This window comes from Botrytis fragariae (genome assembly GCF_013461495.1).
Source record: "Botrytis fragariae strain BVB16 chromosome Unknown tig00000045, whole genome shotgun sequence".
Taxonomy (NCBI): Eukaryota; Fungi; Ascomycota; class Leotiomycetes; order Helotiales; family Sclerotiniaceae; genus Botrytis; species Botrytis fragariae.
Window position 1 is genome coordinate 1515888 of NW_023500991.1, and position 13892 is coordinate 1529779.

The following is a 13892-nucleotide window of genomic DNA, read 5'->3' on the forward strand; positions in this document are numbered from 1 at the left end:
TTAGTAAGTATCTATCCATATCACATCACATCAATATCAACATCAACAATACATCCCATCAATATTGAGATCACCACCACGCAATTTCTATATATATATAACAAGATATCGATTAAAACATCTACGAAATCAAATAGACACACATCCTTATTCCAAAAACTATTATAGTTATTGTAAAAACTTTCTTATCTAGTGTATCTATCTATCTATCTATCTATCTATCTACCTATCTATCTACCTATCTATCTACCTATCCATTCTCTCTCATCCCAATGACCCTCCTATCATTTAGTCGCCTCAACCTATGTGAAAACCTCATTGATATAAGTTCTCTTCAACGAAATACCTATCGATATCCATATCGACATCTACTACCTACCTACCTACTATCTAAATAGGTACGTACACATCATCTTTATTAATATTATTTCTCCAATCTCGATTCTTCATCCTATACATCTTCTATCTATCCAGGTAGTATAGATAAGATAACCAACCGACTTCTTCAATTCTTTTGATTGTATATTATCCCATCCCCTCATCTCACCCACCCTCTTCATTATCATTGATATTTCAAATCAAATCTAATCTTCTCAGATTTAATTCTTCAAATTCAACCCAACCCAATTCATTCATCATCTCGGAACAATGTATTTCTCATCCTACCTCACCTAATTGCATTCCATCCCTATCAGTATAGAATATATTGCATACATACAATACAGCTCTATATATTTTGATCAATATTGACATAACTTCCATTCATCCGCTTATACACATACATAATTATCACATTCTCAAAACTCAACATCAGACCAGCAATGAAAATTATCAAGTCCAATCAACCATATAACAGGAGTAACAATTGAGTATAACGCTTACTCTATAAGTAGGTATTTCCATAAAGAACAACAAAGGCAAACTAAGTATGTTCAAGTGAAAAGCCACGCTGTGATAAGTAACACATACATCCGCTAATAACTACACAATCCACCAACCTCATCATCCAAAGTCCATGTTCCAGCCAATCCACCCAATTCCAATCCTCCATCAGGCTGTTCATCCAATTTTCCCACAAAGAAATCCCCTTTACCCATCGTATTCAAATCTCTATTCATCACTCTTCTCGCCCAAGAATCAATTGTCGGCTCTCCAGTTTCATCCCTCGCTTGTTTTAAAAAGGGGATCAGCGCCGTACCACCTGTCCCCTTCAATTTCCTCTTCTTCTCTTCGTCATCACCTTTTCCACGAGATGCCGTTGCAATATCTACCTTTCGGCTACGAGTTGCTTCGGGACTCATGGAACGGGAATGAGAGTGAGATTCACGGGATTTGATAACGATGTAACGTGTCACAATCGCGATGTGTTTATCGCGGAATGTGCGCAACATGGCGAGACAAGCATCGTAGGCGAGACAGAGTTCATGGTTATCGGTATGCGCTTCGACGTAACCGCGAATATTGGCCACGACGGTCATATCTTCGAGGAATCGTCGATGAGCTCCCGGCATGTATTTTCTCATTTCGAGAAGAAAGTTATGCTTGGTTCGTGGAGCTGCACCTTCAGCTTCGCTCTCTGAAGCGGCATCCTTCTTTTCACCCGTGGGTCGATGTTCTATTCCTAAAACAATGTCGAAGAATTGAAGAATGGAGCTTTGAGCATTACTGCCCCCAGAGAGTTGGCGATATTGACCAACTCCATTACCCTCGTCATAGAAAACTCCATTTGGTAATCCGGCTTCTTCCATATTCTTACTACCAGCGAGGAAAGGACGAATTCGATTATAGAACACATGAGGATCGCAGCTTTCATGCATACGTTGAAGGAGTGTTCCAAGATCGTCGATTCTCTCCGCAAAAGTTCGAAGACAAGATGTAACAGTCCTGCTATCATTCTTACGAGCCGCCTCAATTGCTGTAAGCATGAGAGGAAGAACGGGAGCAGCTCGAGCCTCGATTGCCACTGAGACCAAATAAAACCACGACTCGTCGATAGAGCCGGTAAATGTGGTTAGAGTGGCAAGATTCTCCAGATTGTCGACATGTTCATCTGCGAACAATGGTTTAAAGTTCCAGAGACAGACGGCAGCATATGTGGCGACTGGTGGTACTTCTAAGTATTTTGAAATGTGTAAAAGAGGGACTGTAATGGATGGCGGTAAGTTCTGTAACGATCACAAGTAGTTAGCACGAGACTTCCAAACCAGGCTTTCGAATCGATGGGAAGAATTGTACAAACCTCTTCAGGGCTATCACCACCCCAGATATAACTATGCGCCATGAAACATAACAACGAATATGCTCTTCGCCACTCCGAATCATGTTCCAGACCGGCAGTCGAAAGGACTGGCAGACGATCAATAACGCCGCGCAGGCGTTTACTCAAAATCAAACCTTGAAGGTTTGCATTGATCGCCTCCCATTTGTTGTAGTATGGATCGGGAAGTCGTTCGAGAGGTAAATCAGCCGGAAGAAATCCATATTCTGGAGATATTCCGTATTGGCTGAGTTTGGGAAGTGGAGGAAGCATGGTCTGATTGGGAAAAAAAGATAGATAGGTTTAAAGTATCTGTCCTGACGCAAGGAGTATAGGATCTTTTGTCCAATACTCCTCAGCCTTTTCGATAATCTTTGTAGTTGCTTTGCATATGAACTGCAAATATGTTTCGTGAGCCAAAAAGGTGCTGAAATGAAGTTGGATGATAAAATGTTTCAGAAACTTTTACGGAGGTCCTTTTTTTGGAGGGGATAATTGCCCCTCCTATATATAGTAAAGAGAGGGGCAGGTGGTCTAAGAAATGGGAAAAAATTAACATTTGATACCATTCCGCTTAGAAAGCAGCTCTTCTCGGGATTGCGCGGTATCGGCCCATAAAGACTAATCATTTTCCTTTAATAGAAGAATTGTTTGTCATGGTCATGGTTCTGGTTCTGGTCATGGCATCATAGCAGATGTCAAAGAGTTTTCTTTTCTTTTCTTTTCTTCTCTTCTCTGCTCTTCTCATTCCTATTTCTTCCTTCCTTGCCGGCTTTGGAATCACGTGCCCTAGGACCTTGGGTAGGCATTTGGCAGGTAGAGTCGGATGGAAACATGCACAATTGATGGATTTCGTTGAGTTAATATAATCATAATAATAATCACAATATCGGGATAAAATACAATCCCTCAATGGTTATCCGTGTACATAACAGAGTCGTCTGATCAGACATCTTTGAGATTTGATATTCGATATTCGATGGTTGATACATGATTAGTTTGATATGCGAGTCTGACTGCCAATTTGACTCTTGTAGGGCCCGAGTTGAATGTTTCAAGGTCCCTGCGACCCACACACACAACCCTACCATCATCCATACTACCGTACATCCATCTTGGTGTTGAATTTGCACAACCATCCCATCATCTATCTAATCAGTTTATCACATGATAGTTTCTAGCTAAGCTCCACCCCCACCCATCCCGTCATCATTGCGTTGTGAATAGCTTCACCACCGGTATCTAGCTAGCTAGCTGGCTGGACCTGAAGCTCATTTATCATAATGGCTGGTGTTCAGCAACGAGTTCTGAACTGGCTATACAGTGTTCTTACAAGCGTACGTAAATCTACCCGCCACGTACATACAGCTTTACTCATACTTACATTCAATACCAGGAATATCGAGATGTAAATCGTACATATAATGACGTCGCCCAAACACTTTCTCAATATACCTCATTATCCCCACGAACGGATGTTTACAGTACGTGAATAAGCTTACAGATTATGCGATCAACTCAAATACTAATGCGCAACCTAAATAGCATACGAGAATGGCTCATCTTCACTCCTCCTTCACCTTTCTGGCACCCTACCTGTGAATTTTCGTGGCACAACCTACAAATTCCCAATCGCGTTATGGATACCTCACGCATACCCACACGAAGCTCCATTAGTATATGTGACACCAGTAGAAGGAATGGTAGTAAGAGCAGGACAACATGTAGATCCGCAAGGGAAGGTCTATCATCCATATTTGATGAGGTGGCCAGACTATTGGGATGTGAGTCGCATAACTTGGCATATTGAAGTTTTGAAATTGCTCGGCAGACGTACTCATGAATTGAAATATACAGAAATCCAATATGCTTGATTTGCTCGCGATTCTGCGAGACATTTTTGCTAAAGAGCCTCCTGTTATATCGAAACAGCAACAGAATGCCACACCACGTCCACAACCAACAGTTATGCCTCCTCCTATACCGCCACTTCCACCAAATGTCCCTCGATCGATACCAGGTTCAGCCTCCCCACGTCCATTGACCGACGACCTCCCTCCACCTCCCCCACCGAAGCCTATAAATCATGCAGCACCCTACTCCCCTTCGAGTTCCCCGCGGCGAGATGATGGGCCACCGCTGCCTCCACTACCTCCGCAAATTGGATATGATAGTAGCAGATATGCGCCGCCGATTCCACAATCACCAAACAGACAATCGCATGCTCCTCAAAGAAGTAGTAGTCTTCGTTATGAAAGTGCCCCTCCATTGCCACCGCAACAGCCCAGGCAAACCTTACGGGAACCATCATATAGTCCTGTGAGTCCAATAACTCCACCAGATGATTCATATAGACAATCCTCATACTCTCAGTCATACCAACAACCCCCACAGTCTCAACAAACTCAGCAATACCCACCACAACAAGCATACAATGTATATAATATTCAACAGCCGGCCCCGCAAATTGGTAGACCTCCACTGCCGCCTCAATACATGCATCCACAGCAACAGCCATATCCTGGACATCCAACCCATCAGCAATGGCCTCAATATCAGCAGCAACACCAACAAACGCCGCCACCACAACCTCAAGCCAAACCTCCACCACCGCCTGACCTTCTTGATGCCCCATTAACTCTCTCTATCCCCGATGCTTCATCCGCCAATCTTCCAGCTCCGCCTGTTCCACCTAACCCAGAAAAGGATATGCTCCTCCACAAACTCGCCAACGCTTTACACTCCCAACGCCTTCATCACACTACCCAAACCACTTCTTCTATTCCAGGTCTTCAGTCGCAACAGAAATCTATGCTCACCACTCTCTCCGCAATGCAATCTGAAATATCAGCTCTCGAATCCCTCTCCACCCTTCTCTCCAATAATACAACGATTCTTCACACCTCTCTTCAAACCTCCGACCAACTTCTTCAATCCTCTCAACATCGTACTCCTCCCTCCATTGATGAACTACTCGTCGCACCAACAGTTGTAGGAAACCAACTTTATGAATTAGTATGTGAAGAAAGGAGTTTAGGAGATGCGATTGATGTCTTGGGCAAAGCCGTTGAAAGGGGAAGGATAAGTGGACCAACATTTGCAAAGATGACGAGAGGATTGGCTAGGGAATGGTATCTGAAAAAAGCGTTGGTTAGGAAGATTGGAAGGGGCATGGGATTGAATGGGGTCGCTGGAGTGGGTGGATATTGATAATTGATTTTGAAGTATGAGAAGAGAAGAGAAGAGATATAACCAATTTGTATGGCTAGCTGAACTATGGGATAGCAGAATTACATACAAACAGAGGATGAAGGAAAGAAGAAGAGAAGTTAGCTCGAATGTAGGAAAATCAAATCAAACACAAATACAAGTAAATTATCTTCAAGAGAAATATTCAATAACCAACCGGTATACTAATGCGTGACTTGTTATATTTCATTGGTCCAATTTCATAATCCAAAATTTTTGTTGCATATCTGAAGTTCCAAATTTCACACAATCTTGGTAGGGAAAAGTCGGAAGTTGATTTCTTCTTGCCTTTTGGCAATAACACAATAGATGGGAAGCCTCGCGATACCCTCCTTCTTCACCCTTCTCCTATCGCCTCAACATTGATCGCACTGTGAAAAACTGGCGTTGAGATCTTTCCATCCATCCATCCATCCATCCATCCTTCCTATGGCCTTTTGGCAATAACGAAAGCAAGTGATGGATGAATCGATGAATTTGCACATGCAATCTAAGAGTTCCCCAGGTTTCGTTTTCCCGTACCTGAACGAGTGCTATTCATTTGTTACATGCTACAAAGCTGCACTCTCTTCGTTAACTCTTATTGATAATGATTATAGATCTTCATTTCTTCTATGTGTAGTTGTTATTTAATAGAGTAACAAGATCTCAATCCATTACATGAAATTACATAAAATCACATCATCTCACTCAAACCGGTAAAACTCCTAGAAAAATAAAGTCCCAACATGAATTCCATGTGATATTCCTGGCTATAAATCCACCATTCCATTCCATATCATATCAATCGATCACTGTACACACCACACACATACACATACTGACACTAGCTACAAAAGAAACCAAGATGTCCCATCCCTCCACCCGTTCATCCATCCGATATCCCATGTGTTTATTCACCGAGAGGGTGTTGGCCCTTCAAGTCATCCATCCATCCACTTTATCTTCCTATTCTTCCCACCCCTCACGATTCCCGAGAAAACAAATCCTCATGCATCGCCAATAGCGATATGATAATGTCCAATCCCACCCTTCCACCCAACCATTGATGAGATGAAAATCCGAGATCCTCTTTTTCTCCCCAAGTGCGTTCCTTTCTTTAACTAACCTTAACTATCAAATCATAAACAGGAACAGAAAAGAAGCTGAGCTAAGCCAAGCAAGTTCAAAAGGATTTTTCCCCGCCCATCACCACCACCACCATATCATGTCAAATCTCAAATCTCCTTCCGCTCCGCCCCAAGCTGAGAAAAAAAATAACAAGAAAAGAAAATGAAATAAATACTCGTCACCCTTCCCATGAGGTAGTGGCAACTGTCCAAGTTGGAGATAGACACAACTCGCGCTCATTGCAAATCTATTCAGCAGGCCTTCTGATCCTTGCAATGTGCTCATGAGGGCGTTCACCGAACGGGTGATGCCCACTGGAGAACCACAAGGGCATGATTTCGAAATTGCTCTTAAATATTTGTCTCAATCTTTGGTTGCCCATTAGGTAATCCATTTGCAGCATGTCCATTAACGCCTGTTGGACTAGTGATTTTTGGATCACCACTGACGGATGGAGGTCCTGATGGTTGAGCCGAAACAATTCCTCCCTTTTTATCTTCTTCTCCATCATCATCGTAGTTTTCATCAACATCCATTTTTCGTGCTGCACGTTCCGGTTCACTGACAGCCGGTGCTGGTTGTGCGGGAGTTGAAGGGGCTTGCTCCATGCGCTGAGCCAGTGATGATGGTTGTGGTACCGGTACTTGTTGACGATCACGCTCGTCTATTGAAGCCTCTTTGATTGGAGTAGCTTGCCGAGGAAGGGCAGGAGGTGGTCCAACTTCGTATGTATGGGGAGGTGGTGGACGCGAATCTTGTTGCATTGCTGGATGGCTTTGCATGCCGTGAGTTGGTGGATGATGCGCAGCTTCTGAGGGGTGATAATTCTCATTCGCACGACGCTGTTCAGCGGCACGTGCCTCAGCTGCGCGGCGCTGGTCTTCAACTCTCCTTTGATTCTCTGCTTGTCTCTGCTGTTCTTCAGCAAGGCGTTGTTCTTCAATTCTTCTTTGATCTTCGACACGACGAGCTTCAGATGTGCTTCTATGAAATTGTGCCCGGTCACTTGGTGGTGTAGAAGGCCTGCGGTGGTGCATGTCTTCTAGTCGTGCACGATTTTCATCTGAAGCTGGCTTCTTCACTGCGGGCTCGTCCTCCCATTCACGCATTCGCTTTGGACCTACGGATGGTGGTCTATTGTCACCACGATCTGAAGATGGAGCGTCTACCGCAGCTAAAGCGGATGGTGGGGGTGGGGCGCCTCCTTCAATCCCACTCCTTTCAGGGATTTCGGTGTGATGAGCGTATGGTGGTTGATTGGAATAAGGAGTCTTGGGAGATGGCATTGTTGCACTCATTATTGGCCGAACTTCTGGTCGAGGGCTGTTACGACCAAAAGAAGGCAAAGGAACAGGACCAGCACCATTCATTCCATTTTGAGTTAGTGGCAATACGGATGAAGGACCTGAAGGTGGAGGAGCGTAGTTTGTATTCGCAACTCTTTGTGGCTGAGAAGGAGGTCCTTGTGATTGCTGTGCATGGGCAGGCGGAGGTGGCTGTGCTCCCGATGCTGCTCCCGCTCCAGGACCTGGGTAAGGACCTAGAGGGTGGTGGTCACGGGCATCTCTTGGATCACGGGGTTCTCTCTGATCTCTTTGATCTCTTGGGTCCCTTGGATCCCTTGGATCTCTAGGATCTCGAGGATCTCGAGGATCTCTGGGATCACGAGGCTGAAGGTCCGCGGCACGAGGGTCGACACGAGGATCTTTGAATTCCGTTTTGAATTCTCTAGGATCTCTTGGATCCCTTTGCTCTCTTGGGTCTCTTGGATCTCTTGGGTCCCTAGGGTCCCTAGGATCTCTGGGATCTCTTATATCTCTAGGATCCCTAGGGTCTCTAGGGTCTCTTACCTCGATGGGAGCTCGTTGAGGGGAACGAGGACGAGGTGGAAGTTGTTGACGAGAATCGGTACCAGGATATGGTCTCATTTGTTGATCTTGTCTAGGACTTGGTACACGTTGTGTAGGTGGAATTGGACCACGATCAGCTCCTCGTGGATCAAAAGGGTTTGGTGGTTGAGAAGGAGGATTAATTTCAGCAAGTCTACTTCCCCATCCATTAGCTGCAGGTGGTCCTTGCGCTTGCGCTTGGGGAGCAGGATTTCCCCATTGAGGCCCAGGAGGGCCAACAGCACCAGTGGCTTGATAAGCTTGAGGATGTACATCTTGTGGTAGAGGGGCAGCTGCCTGTCCTGGCATACCATTGGCTTGTCCACTTCGCAATAGTTGTAGACGAGCTTTGATATGAACGTTGTTAGGATCAAGTTCGGCAGCACGTTGATAGGCATCCAAAGCGTCGTTGATCTGGTTGTTACATGATTCATACTATACAAACGATTAACAATGTCTCAAACACGACCGGCTATAGATGAAGCAAACTTACCAGAGTACCCAAGTCGTACCAGACCTCGGAGATGTACGGGTTCAAGCGTATCGCGCGGGAATATGCATCAAGCGCATCTCGGTACTGATTAATTTGGTAGTACAAAACACCAATCGAGCACCAGAAAGTTGGATTCCGCCCGTCTCGATAAACAGCTTGCTGATAGGCCTCGTATGCCTTGGGGTACTTCTGTTGTGACATGTAGCACCGACCGAGGAGGTACCAACTCTGTGCATCGCTTTGATCTGCCACGTGTTAGCGTGTGAAATGTGAGACCGATCATATTTGACGAGTCTTACCGGAACCGACAGATTGTTCCAAGTACTCAATGGCCTGCTCTTGACTTTGGAAACTGGTACTCTGTTGGTGATGCAGCCATCCAAGTTGCTGAAGGACCTTTGCATGTTTTGGATCCCGATCGAGAACACGCTTGTAGGCAATTTTGGCATTATCGTACTACAGCCAATCTGTCAGAATCATCCAATCACATTCCAACTTTCGGACTTACATCTTTTTGTTGCTCGTGAACATGTCCAATCTGGAACCAAATGTCTTCTTCTGTCAATGGAGTTGGTGGTACACTGACAATGTATCGGAAACACTAGAAGCAGTTAGGAACACTTTTCACCAAATTTTCGATCAGATGACTTACTTCCAGACTCTGTTGGTATTTTTGCTGTTGTTTATAAATTATACCCAAGCGGAAATAAATTTCGTTGGCCTTTTCGAAATCTGGCTGCATTCTCATCACTTGCGAAAATGCTTCCTCGGCGTGTTCAAGAGAACCATATCTATCATATAGTATTCCGATACCATACCAAAGTTTAGGCTCCTGAAGTGAATGGTTAGACTTGAGATATAAAACGCGCGTTGATTTACTAACCTTTGGATCCCGGAGATGATATAAAGCTTGTTGGTAAGCTGAGTATGCTTGTTGTAAATCATCCATCATTAAGAAGCAGTGTCCTATCACATGTTAGTACTGTATCTAAACAGCAATTGATTGCGCAATGCCAAAGAAGGTCGCACTCACCAAGACTACCCCAAACATCTCCATTATTCCCATCTAGTTTGAGGATGCTTTGTAGATATTCAACCGCTTTGGCGAAATTTTCTTGTGCGCGAAGGATAGAACTAATGGCATTCATCGCGGGTATAGATCTAGAGTTCGTGCGAAGTACATGTTCATACGCGGCCAGAGCCTCATCATTGTTGCCTAAGAGCTCTGCTAGACTTCCTATTATACAAATTAGTGACTTGTGTTATGAATAAAATGAGTAATTCTTACCAATTTGAAGCCATACGGACTCATTCATGGCAGCTAGCTGTTGCATTGGCGTTGGCGCAGGAGCCGGCCAGTTTGGTTGCTGTTGAGCCATTCCAGAGGGAGCTGGGCCATTGTGAGCAGCGTGATGCAATTGCATGCCCGCTGGGGGTGATGGATGATGCGCCGCCATCAGTGATTATAGCATGCGATCGCGAATTTGCGATGCGTCGGAATTATGTGCTGGCGATTACGCGCCCAACCACCTCAATGAAAATAGCTTGGCGAAAGATATCTTTTGTCGATAAGTCCTTGAGATCAACAGCAACAATTGTTCTCCAACAAGATTAATGTCCTCTGTCTCGAAGCCGTTGTATCGACGTTGAAGAAGTTAAGTTATGTTCTGAAATCGCGACCGAAAAGCTTCGTTCGACGGCCAAAAAGCGTGGCGTGCAGGGTTAAATAATAGAAATTCGAGCTTTTAGTGAATGCAGTGTGAAAGCTAGTTCGAAGCTATCTATGTAGCTCTTTCCAAAACACTATTGAGGTTATTTGACATGCGATTATGAGAGTTGCGCCGTCATTGAAATTATTCTTCTCTTCGTTTCGCACGTTGACTCAATCGAAAACGAAAAGATTCTTCTACATTTGAGATGACGAGCGGACAGGTTGAATTTTGGTATAAAATCGGCTCGATAACTCACCTAACCCACGACCAAACTACTTTTGAATTAATCAAATTTTTGAGGATTAAAAACGTTTCCTAAACAAATAAAGGTAATATTCAAGGAACACGGAGAGCGGAATTAGCTCTTTTTAGAGTATTCGCTTACTTCTTCTTCGATGTCAGCAAGCTAACTAAACTAGTACATGGTTTGTGTCCAACTAGTACTCCTTTAAGTAAAGCGTCCGTCGACGATCGCTCTTTCCTTAAATAGTTTGGAAAAGATAACAATCTTCAAGCTTAACCCCAGCACACGTGACTAATGACTGACTCCTTCCTTTTTCATAGCATCGGAAGATTAATAAAGAGAACTCGTAAGTCTTAAACTTTATTAGGAAGTGATTTCAGAGACCGATGGACCAAAGAAGAAAGTCTCCATCAAAATTTAAACTCCGATCAAATTTCAAGAAAAAAATTAGATCATCTCCATAGTCTCCATAGTGCCATAGTCTCCATACTTAACAAGTCTCCTCCGCTTCTTATTTTGCAGCCGCCGGAATTTTAACTATTCGCCAAGACGGCCATAGAAAAGAGGGAAACGAGAAGGGAAAAAGAAAATCTTCATAATCCAATCAAAATATTCCGAATGCAAAGTCGAATCTTGTCAATATCAATCAATTCATCAATTTTCTGAATCTTGAGTCTTAACCTTTTCAAGTATTGTTCATGTCCAATCTTAATCATCAGCCTCAGACCAAGTGAAGGAGGGAGGGTTGGAACTATTTATTAGTTAAGACCCGACAGACCCTTTCCATTGACCCTAATCAAGGGCCCTGCCAAATATATATCCACTGATTGTCTCAACTTTCAAGGGAATGATTCAAGGTGGATAAAGTTCGCTGGGAAGGCACAAAGGGCTGTGGGGGGTTGCGTGTATCCCCCTGTAGAATTATAAGTGGAGTGTTCTCGGCGAGGCTTGAAATCCACAAAATCTAAAAGATGGTGTGGGTGCCCAGTGGTAAGCTAGCTACACCAGTTGAGGATGGTTACAGTTGCATTCGGAAATGGCATCGCGAAATGGATGACAATGCTCACTGCACAGGCTCTCGTGTGGTGTCAGGGGTCTTTGGAAAGGGATTATTGTGTTGGTAGGTAGGTAGGTGATTCTTCAGCCCGGCTCGGTTCTGACTTGCTTAATGCTTATTAGTCCTAGGTGATGCATTTGATTGATTGATGGATGAATGGATGGATAGGTGGATGAATAAATGGATTCTTGGATTGATGGGGGAGCTTCCACAAAGCCGCTGATGCAAAAGGGCTTTGGGATATCGTGTTTGAAGGAAGAGAAGCGTGATATTTCTTCAGCCATATGTTGGTCAAACATCTGGAGGCGGCGAGAGGCGTGAATAAGTATTCTTCGACTTTGGGTGTGCAAAACGAAAGGAAACATGATCTTCATCCGTTCATAGGAGATATGGGGGGATGGTGCGGCGGTCTTAACCACAACCCACCACAATAGAGGGTCATGCATTGATGTGGTAGATGCGCACGGTAGGTAAGATATTGTGTATGTATCACAGCCTCAATCAATCCTCTCGGAATTAATTAAGCCCATGTTCATCTGGCAGATACCAGGATAGTAGATACTAAGATACTAATGAGATACTAGGTACATTACGAATTACTTATAAGACATGTGAGAAAAAGGGTGTGTTGCCCAGTTGTCCAGTTGCATCCAAAGCATTCATAATTTGGCAAGGCCAACGAGTTACCGTAAACTAATTCATGCTCACTCCTCAAACTGTACGACAAAACTCGATATGGAACCAGGATCTCACCCACTCAGTGCCACCACCCACCCACACTCTTGTACATCTTTCGCCTGTGCAGAACCCAAGTGTATCTAAGTATGTATGCAAGACTAACCACCATCGAAATCCTGGTTAGTTATCATAAACGGTGAACATTCCCTTTCCTTTTCGTAGTTTAGTCCTATCATGTTTGATTACTGGATTAAGGACAAGTCACAAAAGAAGGAATAATATTTCCCGGGTAGATCCAATGGTCGAGGTAGTAGTCAACAATAGAGTTTATTAGATATCATCGTAGTCAGATAAATCTAAACAATCATCTCAATTTGAATTCCCCATTCAATGTCGAACATTTCATTCCAATAGATTTACAATTCTACATGATTTCTTTCCATTCTGTCTCCTAAATGCAGCTTAGCATCTACGACACAATTCGGATACCCACCTAAGCCATACAGTACCCCGAAAGCACCCCAAAGCCACATCAAATCACACCCCCTATTCCCCTCCTCGGTCTATTTCGGCTCACCATCTCAATTAAGAAATACATCTGACAGCCGTCAACCGCAGTGCAGCCGTGCGGACAGCGCCCCCAACCGGCATTATTACCTTATTATTCCGGGCGGTACATAATAATTACACGGAGCATCAAATGCTCTTTTTTCATGTAGGTACGGAGGATTGACACACTTCACTCAAGAAATTGAAACCATAAAATAAGAGTTTCCATGAGTCAGGATCGTATATTATCCTCACCCGCTTCATACATTCCGAGTTATTTGCACGTCGTATCGTATTTAAGGTTGTTTCAAATGACAACCCATTCCTTCCTTTCACTAGACCGGCTTTGATCAACCTAATCCGTTGTTCAACTCGAGAACGTTCTAAAAATCTCTTCCAAACTTTACCTTTCCTCCCCACAACCACGTTTCCACGTTGTAAGATTTGATACCTACCTAAGTAATAGAAGCTTGATGACGAAAATCCACATCCAAATCCTGTTCGCCTTATGTTTATTATCGGGTTGAGTTTCTTGCCAACTCGTCATCTTTCAAGTCCCTATGTCAGAATATACTTACTAATCCATCGATTCATCGATTCAACCCATTCTCTTCTTTCCGCACATCACATCACACCTCAATCCCCATCGCCTCA

General features: G+C 43.9%; 3 protein-coding genes across 3 annotated transcripts; 1 reads left to right on the forward strand and 2 right to left on the reverse strand.

Annotated features, from left to right (window-relative positions):
* Nucleotides 1-974: 974 nt before the first annotated feature.
* On the reverse strand, nt 975-2530 carry Bfra_003676 (putative indoleamine -dioxygenase protein; the record flags this gene model as incomplete). The annotated part of the gene is made up of 2 exons (XM_037334082.1): nt 975-2165; nt 2240-2530. The coding sequence occupies 2 exons, from the start codon at nt 2528-2530 to the stop codon at nt 975-977; spliced, it is 1482 nt and encodes a 493-aa protein (XP_037194169.1).
* Nucleotides 2531-3540: 1010 nt separating this feature from the next.
* On the forward strand, nt 3541-5467 carry Bfra_003677 (putative escrt-i component protein; the record flags this gene model as incomplete). The annotated part of the gene is made up of 4 exons (XM_037334083.1): nt 3541-3594; nt 3654-3741; nt 3803-4041; nt 4115-5467. The coding sequence occupies 4 exons, from the start codon at nt 3541-3543 to the stop codon at nt 5465-5467; spliced, it is 1734 nt and encodes a 577-aa protein (XP_037194170.1).
* Nucleotides 5468-6966: 1499 nt separating this feature from the next.
* Bfra_003678 (putative transcriptional corepressor cyc8 protein) lies at nt 6967-10455 on the reverse strand (the record flags this gene model as incomplete). Its single annotated transcript, XM_037334084.1, has 8 exons — nt 6967-8940; nt 8999-9243; nt 9298-9454; nt 9507-9599; nt 9651-9830; nt 9882-9964; nt 10032-10235; nt 10287-10455. 8 exons carry the CDS (start codon nt 10453-10455, stop codon nt 6967-6969), a joined length of 3105 nt encoding a protein of 1034 aa, XP_037194171.1.
* Nucleotides 10456-13892: the final 3437 nt, after the last annotated feature.